Source organism: Cynara cardunculus, assembly GCF_001531365.2.
Source record: "Cynara cardunculus var. scolymus isolate 2C chromosome LG 15, CcrdV1, whole genome shotgun sequence".
Taxonomy (NCBI): Eukaryota; Viridiplantae; Streptophyta; class Magnoliopsida; order Asterales; family Asteraceae; genus Cynara; species Cynara cardunculus.
Window position 1 is genome coordinate 15244314 of NC_037542.1, and position 19008 is coordinate 15263321.

At 33.2% G+C, this 19008-nt stretch overlaps 4 protein-coding genes across 4 annotated transcripts in view; 2 read left to right on the plus strand and 2 right to left on the minus strand.

The window, feature by feature from the left end:
- LOC112528199 ((E)-beta-farnesene synthase-like) overlaps nucleotides 1-2896 on the plus strand; it is a 9434-nt gene extending 6538 nt beyond the window's left edge. The window contains exons 2-8 of the mRNA XM_025139166.1: nucleotides 332-480; nucleotides 602-890; nucleotides 1022-1391; nucleotides 1612-1830; nucleotides 1948-2086; nucleotides 2212-2463; nucleotides 2603-2896. Coding sequence (XP_024994934.1) covers nucleotides 332-480; nucleotides 602-890; nucleotides 1022-1391; nucleotides 1612-1830; nucleotides 1948-2086; nucleotides 2212-2463; nucleotides 2603-2896 — 1712 coding nt within the window. The remainder of the gene's footprint in view (nucleotides 1-331; nucleotides 481-601; nucleotides 891-1021; nucleotides 1392-1611; nucleotides 1831-1947; nucleotides 2087-2211; nucleotides 2464-2602) is intronic.
- A 415-nt stretch (nucleotides 2897-3311) lies between these two features.
- LOC112528588 (phosphatidylinositol/phosphatidylcholine transfer protein SFH11) lies at nucleotides 3312-5753 on the minus strand. The gene is made up of 11 exons (XM_025139611.1): nucleotides 5431-5753; nucleotides 5239-5338; nucleotides 4812-5078; nucleotides 4639-4716; nucleotides 4439-4540; nucleotides 4302-4351; nucleotides 4117-4225; nucleotides 3972-4034; nucleotides 3758-3880; nucleotides 3626-3667; nucleotides 3312-3365 (listed from the first exon to the last, which is right to left on the minus strand). Exons 1-11 carry the CDS (start codon nucleotides 5751-5753, stop codon nucleotides 3312-3314), a joined length of 1311 nt encoding a protein of 436 aa, XP_024995379.1.
- Nucleotides 5754-13546: 7793 nt separating this feature from the next.
- On the plus strand, nucleotides 13547-15199 carry LOC112527376 (lichenase-like). Its single transcript, XM_025137986.1, has 3 exons — nucleotides 13547-13614; nucleotides 13707-14253; nucleotides 14674-15199. The coding sequence occupies exons 1-3, from the start codon at nucleotides 13560-13562 to the stop codon at nucleotides 15071-15073; spliced, it is 1002 nt and encodes a 333-aa protein (XP_024993754.1). The 5' UTR covers nucleotides 13547-13559; the 3' UTR covers nucleotides 15074-15199.
- Nucleotides 15200-16896: 1697 nt separating this feature from the next.
- LOC112528290 (probable aspartyl protease At4g16563) lies at nucleotides 16897-18455 on the minus strand. Its single transcript, XM_025139288.1, has one exon. The coding sequence runs from the start codon at nucleotides 18453-18455 to the stop codon at nucleotides 17031-17033; it is 1425 nt and encodes a 474-aa protein (XP_024995056.1). The 3' UTR covers nucleotides 16897-17030.
- Nucleotides 18456-19008: the final 553 nt, after the last annotated feature.

Genomic DNA, 19008 nt, shown 5'->3' on the forward strand with positions numbered 1-19008 from the left:
ATATACATATACATATACATATACATATACATATACATATACATATACATATACATATACATATACATATACATATACATATACATATACATAGTTGATTATAAGGGTTCTGTTTGTTGATTATATCTATGCAGTTTGATTAGTCGTGAAATTATATATACCATTGACAAGTCTAAGGTATTAAGAAAATTAATACAACTTTGAGTCGAAAGTAGTTAACATCACACCAGAACCTGTTGCTTGCTAGGCCTATATATATTTGCTTCATTTCAGTTGATATCAAATTATAGATTCAATCAATAGCATATCAACCAACCTAGCTTCAATTAAGCTTTTGAGATGTCAACTTCCTCGGTTTCTATTTCTTTGTCATCGTTGGTAATTGATGAAAATAATAGCACCAAGCAAGATCACGTGATCCGTAATACGGTCACTTTTCATCCTAGCATTTGGGGGGATCAGTTTCTTGTATATGATGAGGTTTAAATATTTCTATATATCACGTATTTACTACTTAATCATCCATTATCATATATATATATATATATATATCCATTAACTTGGAATAAAAATACCATTAATTTGCTAATTATGCTTTCAGAAAGATGATTTAGTTGCGGAGAAACAACTTGTTGAAGAGCTCACAGAAGAAATAAGAAAAAAGCTATTCATCACAGCTTCTAGTATTCATGAACCCCTGCAACAAATACAGCTCATTGATGCAATCCAACGCCTTGGTGTAGCCTATCATTTTGAAAAGGAGATTGAGGAAGCCTTGCAACATGTCTATCGTACATATGGCCATCAGGGGATCCACAATAATAACAACCTACAAAGTGTTTCTCTTTGGTTCCGAATCCTCAGACAACAAGGATTCAATGTTTCACCGGGTAATTATATATTTAATAATTAATTACAAGCTCCCTTATGCATGTGCATGTAACAGTTTCTTCACAAATTAAAGTCTCTTTTAATTACTTTATTGCATTATAGTATTAAATGCTATCTTTTGGTTTGACAGAAATATTCAAGAACCATATGGATGAGAAGGGGAACTTGTTAAGTAATGATGTTGAAAGCATGCTTGCTTTGTACGAAGCATCGTATATGAGGGTGGAAGGTGAAAAAGTACTGGATGACGCTCTCAAATTCACTAAAACTCACCTTGCCATCATTGCCCAGCATCCTTCTTGCGACTCTTCTTTAAGAACCCAAATACAAGAAGCACTAAGGCAGCCACTTCGGAAAAGGTTGCCAAGGCTAGAGGCGGTGCGTTACATACCTATCTATCAACAACAATCTTCCCATAATCAGCTCTTACTGAAGCTTGCAAAGTTAGATTTTAACATGCTTCAGTCAATGCATAAAAAGGAGCTTAGCCAAATATGCAAGTAAGTAGTAATCAATATAATAATTAATTAATTACTAATATATATATATATATATATATATATATATATTAATCTAGCTAGCTGATTAAGCGGACTTATGAATTCAGTCAAATTAAGACCTCTTGGCTAGCTAGCATGAATCATAAGGCCTTTGACATGGGTTTAATCTTTATTGATTTAACGATTACTCTTTTCTCTCATACGTTTAATGTGTGATCAGATGGTGGAAAGATTTGGACATGCAAAATAAGCTGCCATTTGTCCGAGACAGATTGATAGAAGGTTACTTTTGCATATTGGGAATCTATTTCGAGCCTCATCATTCTCGTTTAAGAATGTTCCTAATCAAATCGTGCATGTGGTTAATCGTTATGGATGATACATTTGATAATTATGGTACTTATGAAGAGCTTAAAATCTTTACAGAAGTTGTTGAAAGGTATTGCATTTTAATTGCTTTTATATATGCTAACTAAAACAGTACGTTCCCATTATTAATTAATCATCTGATGCTAATTAATAATATATATATATATATATATATATATATATGTAGATGGTCCATAAGCTGCTTGGATTTGCTCCCGGAATACATGAAAGTAATATATCTAGAACTTGTGAATATTCACCAAGAAATGGAGGAATCACTTGAAAAAGAGGGAAAAACATATCACATCTACTATGTTAAGGAGATGGTAATTAATTAAATTCCATACACACACACACACACACATATATATATATATATATATTATTTATTTATAAAATATTTTTCCTTAACTAATTGGCTCAATAAAAATAAAATATGCACGGTATATAGGCAAAAGAATACACTCGAAGCCTGTTAGCAGAAGCTAAATGGTTAAAAGATGGGTACATGCCGACACTAGATGAATACATCTCTAATTCATTGATAACTACTACCTATGCGGTGGTGATCGAGGGATCATATGTTGGCGGGCCCGACATGCTGGTCACGGAAGATTCCTTTAAATGGGTGGCTACACATCCTCCTCTTGTCAAGGCTTCATGTTTGATTTTAAGGCTTATGAATGATATTGCTACCCACAAGGTACTACATATATACTTAATTATCTATAGTCTTTATATTAAAAGCTATGGAATTTATATATACATATTATGTGACATACTTTATTTATATATATATATATATATATATATATATATATATATATATATATACACTTTAGGAGGAACAAGAAAGAAGTCATGTTGCTTCAAGCATCGAATGCTACATAAAGGAAACTGGTGCAACTGAGGAGGAAGCATGCGAATATTTCTCGAAACAAGTTGAAGATGCATGGAAAGTTATAAATCGAGATTCTCTTAAGCCTACGGATGTCCCATTTCCACTAGTTAAGCCTGTAATCAACCTTGCACGTATTTCTGATGTAGTTTATAAAGGCAGCATTAATGGCTACAATCATGCCGGGAAAGAACTGATACAAAACATCAAATCCCTGCTCGTTCACCCTTTAATTTAGTTACCGGTTTAAGCTTCTTCAAGTCTTGATGACATGTAATTGTTGGTGTTTTTCAAAATAAGTTGCCGTTGTGATATATAATGTTTTATAAGCTTGTTGCAACTTAATTTTGTCGAGTTATTTTGGTAGTTTGCAAGTTATATGTATGGGACACCTTATTATATATGGATTGAAATTATATGATCAATTAGTTTCAGCACATTCTTCGTAGTGTCAATGTATGATCCAAGACATATGTAAAGAAAAGGTAAAGTGCACACTTGAAAGTGCGTCAAAAGGTAGCTTTTTTATTTGAGTAAAACGTTGATTGACTGCAATTCTAACCGGCCATCTCAGAATCCATAGTCTACAAGGACATCAAAGTGGATAGACATTTTGAAATCGAACCCGTGACCTGTTTTATATCTGAACTGCATCAATGGTTGCTCCTTTTCAGTTGTTCTATATTCTGGGCCAGTGTTTGTAGCACCTGGTCACATCATCAGGAAAATTCAGAAGGAAATTTGAAGAAATCAACTTAGAGATCCATGACTTGAAAAATGCCCAGTCCAGCCCCTTAGATTAATTAACGAATTACGACAAAGTAATACTCTAAGTTCGATTGTTTGTTCGAAGTAATATATATATATATATATACTCGGTTTGTGTATATATATAATCTATATTCTTGATTAAGTGTTGTGCTTCTTTAGTTCGGATCATGAGTGTGGTGACGGTTTTTTGACTCACCAGCTTTGCATCGTTGAGTGCAACTTCCAGTTTCTGGAATATCTGTGGCAATTAATGCAACATTTGTACAAAATTTCATCAAACTGATCATGTGGATTTTGCAGACAAAAGAAAGAGAAAAACATTAATTACCATGCTAGATTCATTAAGCACTGCTTCCAACGATCTGAGCTTCATAGATGAAAGCTTGTTTTCATCCTCTCTATTCTCTGTCGGGTTGGTAATATCATTGACATCTTCGATTACAATATCATCCTGTATTTTGATCGTTAACTTATTTAAGATTCATGCCGTAAAATTTGATCTAACTTCATTGTCTTGATTAGGTTTAATTTAGGGAGTTTACCATATCAGATTCTGAAACTTTGTTATTAGAGGCACCACTTTCATCTCCTGAATCAGTCATTTCCTGAAGCCGTATTGTTGATTAAGTCATCATATTTGAACAGAAAGAATTGCCAATATATGTTTTAGAAATATATGTATATAACCTGGAGCATGTCCATAATTTCTGGGTTATTCCAGGGTCCTTTGTCGCTTAGAAGGCAACCACCATAATCCAAACACTCGCAGTTACCTCCAAAGAAACTAGGCAAATTACTGTTGGATGATCAGTACTGTTTGATCAAAACTAGCACATGAAATTACTAATCAATGAAAACAAGCATTACATCACCTTGGATCAATAGCTTCTATAAAGTCATTCTTGTAATTAGTTCCAAGCACCTGAAATTTGAATCTTTGAAGCATTAGAAGATCATATATACACGAAAAAGCTCAATGCTGAATAGGTATAGCAGGTGATGAACTAACTCGAATCTTTGCCAATGTGCGTGGTTCGAGAAAAGCCTTGAGAGTATTCCATAGAACTCGAAATCCAGGTCCAGCATTAATTATATAAAGGCAGTGCAATGTCTGCAAATTATATACATTTTCTGACTATCATTGAGCGTATCATATCATAGCTAACTCTTCTTGTCCTAAACAAAAAATTAAAAGCACTACAAACATGCCTCAGGGTAATAGTTGCTATCGATCTTCTGAATTTCCATAAATAGATATCTTGCAGGTTTGGAGAAGTTGGAAACTCCCTGACGATGATCAAAAGATACCATTTCGTTTTTATGTCAATATATATATATATATATATATATATATATATATATACACTAGAAAACTTACTCACCACATTCTTCACATCTAAGATACTTGTGGTAGAAGCAATATGTTTCTCTGCAGATATTGAACAAGCTGGGAATCTGGATTTTAATGTTTTCTCTTGTTCAGATACATGATATTTCACAAATCTGTCAATTGAAGTTGTCTGCAGAAAGACGTTAAGATCTACCATTCCAATTCTCTCTATGTAGAGTGGCCTACCATGTCTATCAACTCCATGAAATCCATGGGGATAGCATCTTTTCACATCTTTATACTCTTCATATTTAAATTCCTGCAGGATATGTATGATACGTGGATCAAATTAATCAGTCCGATTATGATATCATCGACCTATGTATATCGTCTAAGCATTACAGTCTTCCTCAAGATAATCTAGAAATTCTGGTGGAATCTTTTTGTTGGCGAAAGTAGTAGCTAGAACATATTATAACCTTTGTAATGGAGTCAACATGAAAGTCTTCTCGCCATTTTAGATATTCCAAGAATGAATATTTGGCTTTTATGAGATCGAAATTCATCCTACGTAGAAATCTGCCATTGTTGAATAAATTAAATGGGAGGTTAATTAAGATATATGTTGAAAATGAAATGTAATGCATGCAACACTGATTATATATAGGTACCTGATAAGAGTGTGATAATCATTGTGTTCCTGTGGCAACAAACCATCGAGGAAAAGCATTTGGCGGAAAGATGCAATGATTTCTTCATCTCTGGGATCATGATCTCCTTCCAAAACCATTTTGAACTTCTGATCTGCAGATCTCTTGTGAACTTTTAGCGGGTACTTTAACATGATATCATTCAACCTCAGAATGGACTCTTTCTCGTTCTCTTCCTGTTGAGGTGATGGTGAACTGCTACTGACCATGGATGAACTCGTCCATTCGGTAAACCAATCTTCCTTGATGCTCGTCGGTTTATGGCTGTTTCTCTTTGCTTTCATCCTTTTGGCTACAAATATATAGGTGTGTTAATTAAGAGGATCATTTGAATTAGAGAGAGAGCATTTATCATGTCATGATGCAAGCAAAGATAAATCTTGACTGTAGTGTTGAAACTTTACCTAAGACAAACTATTTGTGTTCATGAATGAAGAGCAAAGAATGGATGGATGGATGGGCAAGAGATATTAAGAGGAGCATCTGGTTCCATTCTTTGGCAAAACCTGTTTTACCAATCAAACTTAACCTTTTTTAGGAGTTGTTTAGAGTAGCAAGAAACCTTATGCAAAAAGAAGAGTCAAACTTAACCTCTAAGGGGCCGTTTACCAAACACTTGTCCGGTAAGTGCTTACCGGTAAAATGTAACACTATTACTTACTTATCGGGTAAGATTTTAGTCCACAAAAATTACATGATATGCAACAATTTACCCGGTAAGCGCTTACTTTGATAAGAGTTGTTTTCCTCACTTATCGGGTAAGACTATTGGTTCTTGGCTCACTCTTACCGGGTAAGATTCTTGGTTACCATATTCATCCGGTGAGGTAATGTTACTTGGTAAGCGCTTACCCAGGTAAGAGTTTGATAAACGGCCCCTAGAGGGTGTTGGGATTACTTATTTCCATTATTTATTGACTTATTTCGCTGTGGTGGCAGTAATAAGCAGTTTTTAGTATTTGGATTGAGGAGGAAAAAAAACATTTATATCAGTGTCAAATCGATAATAAGGAGTTTTTGATAAGTTATTCATTTATAACTTTTCATATTCAACTTATTAGGTTTGGAAACCAATTCACCTTTTTGCGCTTAAACTAGTTCCTCCTCCTTCACAAACACAGTTCACAACCTTCACCAACAGAAATTGAAACCAACCTATAGAAATCAAAATCAACCTACAGAAATCGAAATTAATCTATTGAAACCGAAATCATATGATGCCAGGAACCAAATCACACATCGGTGGGTAAATCACCATGTTAAAAGAGCAATTGGTTAAGGGTTTCTCTGTAATGAAGGTATATCACATAATCCAGGTGAACTTGATGCTTTCCTTTATTTTTTCATCCGGAGGTTTTCCATTTGGGTTGAGTTAGCCTACTCACGGAAATGCTCTCATGAATCTGCAATATAGAGATGAATAGTGGAGATGAGAGGAAAGAGATGAATTTGATGGTTTTCCGGTTGTTTTTTTAATTGATTGGGAATACATGACTTATATAAAAATGTTTTTTTTTTGTCATTTTATATGTATAACCAAATTTGTCAAGCACTAAAAGCAACTTATCAGCTTCTTACGTTTTGGTACATTCATAAGCTAATTCAAGCACTTTTTATAAAATTCTGGTTTGACACCACATAAGTTGACAAGTACTTTTATAAAAAAAAACATAAATTGTTTTAAATAAGCAATCCCAAACACGCCCTAAATTGTTGTTCAAATGTTGTGCTGAATAAATAGTCTGAGATAGAAATGATTAGTTTACCCCTCAATTTAGATTTAACATCGACTAAAATAAATGTACAATGAATTGAATAGTATGTGTGTTCTCGAAGGTATAGTAGGCGTTTTAAGGCAATCGACAATGGGGAAAGGAAAGCAGACGGTGTAGAGGTGACAAGGAATTGAAGGGGGCCATCGATTAGGTTTTTTTTTATAAATATTCTACAACTAGCAATTCATTTATTTTCAAATCGACCCATTTACTATCTATTATTTGATTGACTAATCCTTTATATTGGAATGGTTGAAGAGTCAAATGGTTTGGCAATTCCTCTAAATCGAGAGAATTTTGAATATATCAAGTTGGGTATCTTATTTATATTGCCTATAAATAAATGGAATTTGTTGGGGAAAAAAAGGCTTTATTTTTATACACATATAAAATTATAACAAAACGAAATTAATTATATATAAAAAAAAAATCAAATTATCAATCACACTGATAAATAATATCAAGTTATCTATAATATATTGTAAAGTATTTGATAAAAACTCTTAAAAATATTTTTTTATTCATAAAGTAATGTTTATTGATGCATATTACTTAAAATTCAATTTTACAAGTGAAATGTGAATGCGTATATCTTATTAAAGCTTCATGTTTGAATTTATGTAACTAATTGTAGATAAATATAATCAAATACATGATAAACATCACTTTAAATATAAAAAATCTAAAATATAATTAAGATAATCATTGAGTTATAACAAAATACTTAATAATCATCTTTAAAAAATTATTATATTAAACCAAAAATAAATTAGTTCGTTTTTAAACTTCAATTAAATTATAATAAAAATTGAATTAAAAAAATTATACAAAAATGAGAACTTTTAAATAATTAATCTGATATTAATATCAATTTCTTTTCGAATTTTTATAATGTTATTAAATTTATATTTCATTCAAAAATAAAAATATGTTTTTCCTCAAAACTACATAAAATTTGCATTATAATATCGATACAGCCAAAATTATAAAATGAAACATTAAAATCATGATAGATCTCGTTGCATTCTGCGAGAACCCTTCTTGTACATATTTTTTTTTATTAACTGGATATCCAACCAACTATGCGAGCCGACTAATTTCAGGGCGCCCACCTGCTTTGCAAATAGCCCGGAGTCACCGCATTTGAACCTCCGCGGCCACAAGGGGTTTTTATTCCCCCTTGGATTTGAACCAGAGACCTCCAGGTACTTTTGACCTATGGAGTCAAGTTCAAATCAATCAGACATCACCTTTGTGGTTACTATTACATATTTATCGTTGCCATATAAACATGATAATTAGTTAATATTGTAAATCAGTTAATCATATAATTAAATCATTAAAAAGTTATATAATTCCAACATATTTTTATCTTAAAGTTTCATTATTAATTTTATTATTAAAATGTTAATAAAAAAATCTAAATATTTAACTTCTCAGAATTTTATAGACAGAATCTAATTTTCAGTAATCATCATCTTGATTGCATTCGTATGAGATCCTTAACAAGGGTAATTTCATCATATCATTTGTTATTTTGATTCAACATTTTATATAAAAATCTGATTTGAACACAAAATAAATTGAATCGCTGTAATCTCGTCTTTATCTATCCGACAATTAATATCTCCTTTTATTTCACCACATATCTATACTATATTATAAAGCATTTAACAAAAACTCTTAAAAACCATTTTTTATGTATGAAGTACTGTATATTGATGCATATTACTTCGAATTCAAGTTTATAACTAATTATGCATATTACTTATTAAAGCTCCATGATTTAATTCGTGTAATTAACTGCGGATAAATATAATCAAATAGAGGATAAACATCTAATTTTAAATATAAAAAATCTAAAATATAATTAGGATAATTATCGAGTTCTAACAAAATAATTAATTATTATCTTTATAAGAAAACTATATTATTAAACCAAATATAAATTGTTTCGTTATTGAACCTAAATTAAATTATAATAAAAAAATTGAATTAAAAAATTACACAAAAAATGATGAATTTTAAATAGTTAATTTGATACTAATATCGATATATTTTTGTCATTTTTTTATGATTTATTCAAATTTACATTTTATTCAAAAATAAAAACATAATCGTTTTTTTCAAAATCACATAAGACCACATCATAACATCGACTGAAATAAAGAATAAAATGAAATATTAAAATATATCTCGTTGCATTGTGCGAGTACCCCTCTAGTTTGAATAATACATAAATGATTTATTAGTAAACTATAATTTTAATTCAACACAACGCTTAATTTGTTATTATCATGTATCAAGTAAACCAACGTATTTTTCAAATTATAACAAAATAAATCTTTTATCTCATTAATTTGGTACTTCATTTATATAAAAAGTGTGTTTACTAGTTGTATCATGAACATACATTGTCTACAGAAGTCGAATTACAAATTTTACACCGACTCCCCTCCCCACACACAAAAAAAAAAAAACTCGTCACCAAAACCATCAATGGTTACACCCATGGTTTTCGTTTAACAACTAAGGGGCCGTTTACCAAATACTTACCTGGATAAGCGTTTATCAAGTCACGTTACCTTATCAGATGAATACGGTAAGGATCAAGAATCTTACCCGGTAAGAGTGAAACAAGAACCGAGAGTTTTACCCGGTAAGTGAAGGCGATGACTCTTACCATGGTAAGTGCTTACCAGGTAAATTGTTGCATACGATGACTTTTTGGTGGACTAAAGTCTTACCCGCTAAGTAAGTAGTAGTGTTAAATTATACCGATAAGCGCTTACCAGATAAGTATTTGGTAAACGACCCCTTAGACATAAGTAGTAGTAGTAGTAGTAATAGTAGTAGTAGTAGTAGTAGTAGTAGTAGTAGTAGTGTTTGGTGGACTAAAGTCTTACCCGCTAAGTAAGTAGTAGTGTTAAATTTTACCGATAAACACTTACCAGATAAGTGTTTGGTAAACGACCCCGAAGTTAATCCATGGACTCATACTTTCAAAATCATACATCTTTCGTCCCTCACTCAGACTATCCGTTACAAATTAGCTCAATTTTAGAATGTTACACATTATGACTCAGGAGTAGCAACCAGAAGTAAAAGGGTCATGCAAACTTAGACCAATTTGCGTCTCAAAGAAACGAGCATCGTTCTTCGATTTGTAATAAAATTGAACTAGGATCTACAACCTAAAACTTTTTTTACGTCTTTTATCTCGAATATAATTTTCGCTTCCATGTCTCATCTCCTTCTATGAGTCATTAGTGTACGTAGACCATTGACCATTGTGGGTCTGATGACCAACAAGTAGCACAAATCTTTATATTAGTTTAACAAGTGGATCAAAAGAATGGTTTGTCATTTAAGTTACAAAACAAATGTTGACTTGGAAGAAAGACCTTCACATGTGAACATCGTTCCCATTTGGAAACAAAACTTACAATCAATCAACTGTGGCAACTATACCCCTTGTACACCACTACACCATTTATATAATCTATAAGTTCAATACATGTATATATAAATATATATATATAAGGTATATTTTAAATATAACCATGCCCATTTGTACAATCAATGCAACCCAATTAATTAAAATATTTATGGAAATGATGAGAGTTAATTTATTATGATTTAAATATTTATGGAAGATGAATATGGTTCATTAATTATGATCAATACTTTATATTAGGAAACAATCAAAACTTCTATAAAATCACATATTAATCAAATGAAATGGACGGTTGAGATTGGGTTGTATTGGTTGTACAAATGTAAAGGGTTGTATAATAACCAACCTCTCTCTCTCTCTCTCTCTCTCTATATATATATATATATATATATATATACTAGAAGGATACTCGTGCAATGTATCGAGACACGTCTTGATTTCAGTTGCATCAATTTTAAGTTGTACGTCATAATTTATTTGTAATCTTAAATTTTAATTTTAGAGAAATACATGAAACTGTTTCATTAAAATTTCATTAAATAGTATATGAAACAATTTCATAACCACATATGAAACAACTTCATCAAAAAAAGTATTATATGAAATAATTTCACAAGATTAACAATTTCATGAAAAAATTTCATAAGATTAATGATGGATGAGAGTAGTTTTTACGGTTTTTACAAATTGAAGTGGTTTTCATTTGATCACTCATCTCTCTCTCTCTCTCTCTATCTATATATATATGGGCTGGTTCAAATACTAACCAAAATTATTGTATTAACTTTGTTAACCGATCTTGGTCGTTGATTTGAACATCTAACAGTTGTCATTTATTGAGACGAAAAATTTAATTATTTAATTATCATATTAATAAAAAATTAGGTTCACATGGTTCAGAGGGTAGAATTGTAAAAAGTGAATAATCTTAACGTATCCTATTTTGTTAGCCTATTCTGTAACTTTCAATCAATAAAGAAACCGTCAATCTCATCGATCAATATCTTAAATCAGTAGCTAAAAATTAGGTTCATAATCTTCATAAAAAACAATGGGGAATTTGGAAGGATTACCAGGCGACGGCATCCAGATAAGATTGAAACATGTGTGTGAACCTAATGAACAATGTGTAAACCTAATGAACAATTGAAAAATTAGGTTCATAATTTTCATCAAAACAATGTGTGAACGTAATGAACAATTGAAACATGTGTGTGAACCAAATAGACATATTGTGTGAACCAATTGAACACATATGTGCACGAGTGAACACATATGTCGACGTTTGAGTGAACATGTGCGTGAACGGTTTAATCATTTTCTTCACTTTCGCAATTCGAATTCCGAATGTATTCGTAGACGCTTTTAGTTTTTTCATTCTCATTGTCGTCGATCTGTTTTACTCTATGATTATCCATATTACTCGGACTATAACGGAATCTTTACAAAAGAGACTTTTTTGAAATTTACATTATCAAAACCATTGTAGGAAGAACGAAATGTAAAAATCAGTAAGATGAACAAATGTGAAACTTAATGCCATTATTACATGAAGATCAATTAGTGATATTTTAAGATTTGTAACTCCCAATTAAAATATTGGGGAGTTACATAAAAATGACAAATTACCTAAATACCCTTACACTTAATATGTGAGTTACATTTGAACCAACCTATATATATATATATATAGATTTGGGATCATGTGAGACCAATGGTTTTTCGTGAGACCCGTAAGACCAATTTTTAACCCTTGGATTAGATCTATAATATGATAATCTAAACATTCATAAACGCCACGAGATTTCTCAATAATTACAAAATTGCCACTGTGCAATTTAGACCGTTAGATCGTTAGCTTATAAAGTTGATCAATGAACATAAATTGGTCTCACGTGAACCCAACCCTATATATATATATATATATATATATATATATATATATAATGCGAATATTCTGATTTTAGTTCTGTTTTGGAACTTAAATTTAATTGAAACGAGTTTCTTTGTGTGTTTCCTTCTTGTGTCGTGTTCGTTAAAATCTAGTGGTGGCGCTCTACGCTCTATTTTTAGTAATTTGTAGACTTTTCAATTGGTCGTCTATCAACTATGTTATATATACATTAAAACGATGATGAAATCCGTGATTTTATAATAATGAAATGATAAGTATGATAATGAAGTCATTAATTAACTTTTACATGAGGGATGTTGATTAAACTAAACAAACTCACTCAATATATCTATATCTATATGTTTAGATCCTTATCAAATCGCCTCACCTTTCTCATCAATTTTAATAGGATATAAATGTGTTAAATACCGTTAATGACATACTTTTGTTTAAATGAATGTTAATTATATAATTGAGATGTAAATTTCGAAATGATGATGAATAAATTTGTGAAATTATATAAATTTATCTATAAGTTCAAAACTATAATTTTCTAATGGGTAAAGTAGACAATTTAAACAAATTCAAAGATTTATCAGTCTTATTGATTCAAATTTCAGATTTCAACACCATCTCTTATTAATCATAAGTGAAATAAGACTTTAGACTTCAGCACCTCGTAAAAAACAAATATCACCTAATTAACTTTGACACGAAGGATGTTGATATTTAAAATAAACAAACGTACGGAGTACATAGCATCCGATCGGAGAAATTCGGTAAGAGATGTTGATATATATATATATATATATATATATGTATATATGTATACTATAATATTTCGTATTTATTAGTTTATTTTACTAGCAGCCTCTATATTTAATCCTTTCTATAGTTTTCTTTACCAGTATATAAAGTGTCAGTTGCTGATGAAGTTACTTAACCAAACTCCCATTCCCATCCCATGGCTATTCAACTTCTGCTCTTATGGCTCCTTGCTGCAAGCTTAGATCTCACAGGTTCATCTCTTTCACCTTAAATCTTAATTACTTACCTCAATTACAACTAATTCAATTATGCATTGTAAAACAATTCACGTTAATCTGTGCAGAATCTCAATCGGTCGGAGTATGTTACGGAAGGCTCGGAAACAATCTTCCGACCCCACCACAAGTCATAAGTTTATACAGATCCCGAAACATCCGACGGATGAGGGTCTATGATCCTGATCAAGGTGTTTTTCAAGCACTAAGCGGATCAAACATCGAAGTCATGTTGGGAGTCCCCAATACAGAACTCCAATATGTTGCCTCCAGCCGTGAAAATGCACGTGAATGGGTGAAGAGAAATGTGAGGGATCACTCACCAGGCGTTAGATTCCGTTACATAGCCGTTGGGAACGAGGTTAAGGCATCGGATACAACTTTGGCTCCTTTGGTGCACCCTGCGATGACTAATGTGCATGAAGCCGTTGCGTTTCATGGACTCAAAGATCAAATCAAAGTTTCGACTTCGGTTGACACAACTTTGATCGGGGTGAGTTATCCTCCGTCTCAAGGCGCCTTTCGGGGCGACGTGCGGGGTTACATCGACCCCATCATTGGTTTCCTGGTCAGCATCAACTCGCCTTTGCTTGTTAACATCTATACATATTTCAGGTACACTTGTTATCGTCTATTTATTCGTATACTTGGATTTTTATAACCATAATATGTATTGATTTGACACATGCAATCTATATATATATATAGAGAGAGAGAGAGGGGGGTTGGGGAATCAAACGAGAACGATACTTGTATAAAAGAACATGAAAATGGACGAATCACATGTGATTTTACACTAACATCACATACAAAATCACATCTGATTCAGGCGACCTGAAGATGCAACCACAAGTTGCCCGGACACTTTTTTTTACCAGTAATGTAAAATCACGTATGATTTTGTACGTGATTTGTTCGTTTTCGTGTTCTATTGAATAAGTATCATTCTCGTTTGATCCTGCCTGTATATATTACGTTTAAAACCCTTGTGCAAGTTGATTTGACATTTGAGTCACCCTTGTTTTTGTTCTTCAGTTATGTCGGAAATCCGCGTGAGATATCGCTCCCGTACGCTTTATTTACATCTCCCGGTATTGTGGTGCAAGATGGAGCCAATGGGTACCAGAATCTTTTTGATGCTATGTTAGATGGGGTGTACTCTGCATTAGAGAAGGCCGGAGGAGCTTCACTAGAAATTGTGGTATCGGAATCTGGATGGCCCTCAGATGGAGAATCTGCAGCCACGTTCGATAATGCACGCACATATTACACAAATTTGGTCGCTCATGTGGCACAAGGCACACCAAAGAGGCGTGGGGCAATAGAGACATATTTGTTTGCCATGTTTGACGAACACAACAAACAACCTGAATACGAGAAAAATTTTGGAATATTTTATCCAGATCAACGACCAAAATATCAACTTAGTTTTTAATGTATGGTTTGTCACTTCTCAAATGTCAGAAATAAAAGCTTAATAAAACCGTATTTTGTAAGTTGAAGCTGACCGTTGGTCTATTCTCTTGTAATATTGGTTAATAAAAATATCAAGTTCTTGTTAGAGCGAGTCCCTACATATATATATATATATATATATATATATATATATATATATATATATATATATCTAATCTTACAATTCTCAATTTCTTTACTTTCTCCAACAAATTCTCTATATTATTCTCTAAGTTTCGAGAATTTTTTTTAAAATTTAATGTAAAGTGGCATTCCCACCAATAAGATTGAACTAGTAGAGTTAAATACAAATTTGGGCTAAATTAAGGAAGTACCTGAAAGGAATTATTAACGATGGATGTCTCTACAGTTTCATTTTTATAACGGATATGGTCCATTCTCTAACTCTTTTGTTAAGTTTCTGTTAGTGGGGGGTTGTTTTGCCTATTCACGCTCCTCTCCCTTAACTTCAATTTTCAATAACAGATTTAATCCCTTAAACTGCCTTTCATTTTATCTGTTGATGTTGATGTTGATTTGGTTTTCGAAATAGTCTATCTTCATGATAATTGATTGATTTTCTCTAATTGGGTAAGACCGAAAACTAAAATCGGAGATAATGACCGGTGGGTCGTTGGAGAAGACGGTTGGTTAGGGAAGAGGTCTACCAACAAACATGGCAAGACCCGATTGGGTGTTGGAAAAAATAATATATAATTTTAATTAAAAAAGAGAAAAATGACTAAAATAACCTTCTCGCGAACCTAGTTAACAAAATGTTTTTACAGTGTTAGAGCAAGGAACAAAAGGCGTGTGAAAATGTAAACGACATGAACGTTTTAAATAATTATTTCAATGTAAGGACATATAATGCGATTTTGTGTAAACTGCAGGGACCAATCATGTAATTTACTCTAAAAAAAATTAAATGTATTGGAATGAGAATATTATAAAAAAATAACATAATTAATGTTGAAATCTGTAAAATAAAGAATATTAAATATAGTTTCAAAAAAAATTAACTATTACTTCTATATTTTAATAAAATTATATATATATATATATATAATATATATATATATATAATATATATATATATATAATATATATATATATAATATATATATATAGGGAGAGAGAGAGAGAGAGAATGAGAGAAAATGAGTGTTAAATGAGAACAATAACTAAATAAGATAAAACAAAAACGGCTAAATCATGTATAAAATTACATTTGGTTTTACTTTAGCATTTAACAAAAGGGTGTGCAGACAACATGTCTTGCAACCTTAAGTCATGGCCAAAGTCGCGTGAATCACATATGATTTTGTACGAGATTTTAATGTATAATCACATGTATTTCGACCCTTTTTTTATTCTCCTAATTAGTTATTGTTCATGTATGAACCTAACCCTCTATGTATGTGTGTATATATATATATATATATAGACACTAGAATGCAAATCAAATGCAACATTTTTAAATATTGCAATCAATATAACCCAATAAAATTTGATCATAACCACAAATCATCCCTTTTTAAGGAGTATTTTCGTTTTTAATTTTTTTTAAAAATACAACTGTCATATCTTTAACCGTATTATCCCGATCGTTGATTATTTAATTGTGTCATCGTAAATGAATATCTAAAAGGGTTAACCTTTGATGAATCCTTAGACACAATTTGTATTTGGTATATATATATATGAAGAAGTGTTTGGGGAAGTGGGCTGCTTCCTTCCTCTTTTGGGCTTTTTAGCCCATCCCAACCCAAAGTTAAGCCTTTTTCAATTACTATTATTTATTTGTATTTGTATTTGTGTTCCAAGCTAGTTTTGCTTATTGACGTAACTTATTCGCTTACACAAAGTGGCAACCAATGTACGATATATTTACATCCTCCATGATTATAAATGCCCCCACACGTGCGGTCAAACCCTCAGCTCAACCTCTCCCATAAAGATGCACAGTTCCTCCGAGCGAACCCCATCCGTTTCTTTAACAAATCGTAAACCACTTCCAACCCTTGTTGCTGGTAATTCCCCAACAACCCGGCTGGCCCACCCGACTCCGGAAAGTAACCACCGTTCATCACCATCATACACCCCGCCTTTCTTTTCACCTTCCCATCATCACCACCGTCCATAAACTCGTAAAAGTAATTCTTCCTAGGCATCACCACACTTGAATTCCCCCCAAAATGCAGCACCATTTGCGGTACTAACCTTTTCGCACCCTCATCCACGTAGTAACATGGGCTCAACCCGGTCCGATCTTCCACCGCTTTAGCCCGTTTATGACCCGACTTCATCCTTTTCGCAAACTCGGATACAACCGAGTTATAAAATTCTTCTGGTAACATGGAGTAAGTCGTGCCGGAGTCAACCACCATACCACCGTTTCCTTTTCTATCAATCGTCTTCATATTTTCCGGCGCCGGTAATCGGTGGTTGCCAACCGTGATAGCTTCTAACCCGACGTAGTAATAGTAAGGGTGTTTTGAGTTTTCAAGCATCGGAGTGTAGGCGAAGTCGTCGGGTTGTGAGGTAGGGACACGCTTCGCTTTATTTTCACTACCAACCGAGTCAACCCGGCCTAGAATGAGTGGGCTCGGTTGTCGGAGTCTCTCCGTCTCAAAAGAGTGGGAAACCAAACAGTAGGAGAATTGAGTGCCAAGATGAGGGGAGAAAACAGCGAGCTGCGCCGGTAAAGAGAGCGCTCCACGGCCAAACCCCGCGACGCCGATCGGCTCGCCGAGGGATTCATGAGCGCAGCCAAACGTGAAGTTCTTTATTACCAAAGACGGCGGCGACGACATCGGAATTTCGAGATTATCCTTGTATAGGCGAGCAACGAAGCTGCCGTCACCGTAAGCATAATAAAAGGAAGGGCAAGAGTAGTTATGACATTCAGACATCTCAATGGACTCCAAAGGACAGCGTGCCATGGCGCAGAGGTCGGAGGTGGGGAGGGTGGAGTGAACGGCAGAGCAAGCCCGTGACTGGCACGTGACGGGGGCGGCGGAGGCAGATAAGTTCTGGGGCGGCGGTGTGGTTTTAGGGTCCGATTCTCCTTCACACATAATACAAGTAAAGGGTTTACAGGGGAGCCAAACAGTATCGCTGCCGGTGTCCATATAAAGAGTGACCGTCCTTTTAGGAGCAGAGCCGAGTGAAAAGGAGATGGTATAATCGCCCCCCTGGGCGGTGATGGAGCGGGAGGTGGTGGACTTGAGAAGATGGTGGGTGTTGTTGAGTAATTCAGAATTTGAAAGCGAGTGGGTGAGTGGAAAGAGAAGCAACTTAGAGGAGGATGTTGCAGAGATGAGGAGAAAGAAAGCATAGATAAAGATGGAGGAAGCCATAGCCATTAGCAGAGCAGCAGAGGATTTGGCGTTGTGTTTGGATTGGAGGAAGAGGAAGAGGAAGAGGGATTTTGAAGGAAGAAAGTTGTGGAAGCTGGCATGGATTTAAATTCATAGGGGGGAGGTCCATATGGGTACTGGTTTTCAATGCTTAAAAAGAAAAATAGTAATTTAAGAGGGTGTTTAGGATTGCTTGTAAAGATAATTTATTGATTTATTTTGATGTGTCAACGGTAATAAGCATTTTTAAATATTTGGATAACAACTTATACCGGTGTCAAACCGATAATAAAGAGTTTTTGAAGAAGTTAAACTCTTCTAACTTATAATTAAATTAATAAATATTTTTATAAAAAAAAATAAGTTGTTTCAAACAAGCAAATCTCAAACACCCTTGAGTAGTTTATATTACTTGTTCTAAAAAAACGTCTTTTTTTACTAAAGATGAGTGGATTTGGATGAGAATGAGACAAGTTAGAGTCAAAGTCAACCTACCTAAATAAAGTCTCGTTAATCTTAAGCATTCCGTAGTTTAAACTAATTTAATGACTAT

Bases quoted from the DNA above. Each gene is read 5' to 3' on its own strand.
- LOC112528588 (XM_025139611.1), bottom strand. From the start codon at position 5,753: ATGAAAGCAAAGAGAAACAGCCATAAACCGACGAGCATCAAGGAAGAT. The intron at 5,339-5,430 runs GTACCTATATAT...CAACAATGGCAG, and splicing joins GATTATCACACTCTTATCAG to ATTTCTACGTAGGATGAATT. The intron at 3,881-3,971 runs GTAAACTCCCTA...ATCAAAATACAG, and splicing joins AAGTTTCAGAATCTGATATG to GATGATATTGTAATCGAAGA.
- LOC112527376 (XM_025137986.1), top strand. From the start codon at position 13,560: ATGGCTATTCAACTTCTGCTCTTATGGCTCCTTGCTGCAAGCTTAGAT. The intron at 13,615-13,706 runs GTTCATCTCTTT...TAATCTGTGCAG, and splicing joins TGCAAGCTTAGATCTCACAG to AATCTCAATCGGTCGGAGTA. The intron at 14,254-14,673 runs GTACACTTGTTA...TTTGTTCTTCAG, and splicing joins AACATCTATACATATTTCAG to TTATGTCGGAAATCCGCGTG.
- LOC112528290 (XM_025139288.1), bottom strand. From the start codon at position 18,455: ATGGCTTCCTCCATCTTTATCTATGCTTTCTTTCTCCTCATCTCTGCA.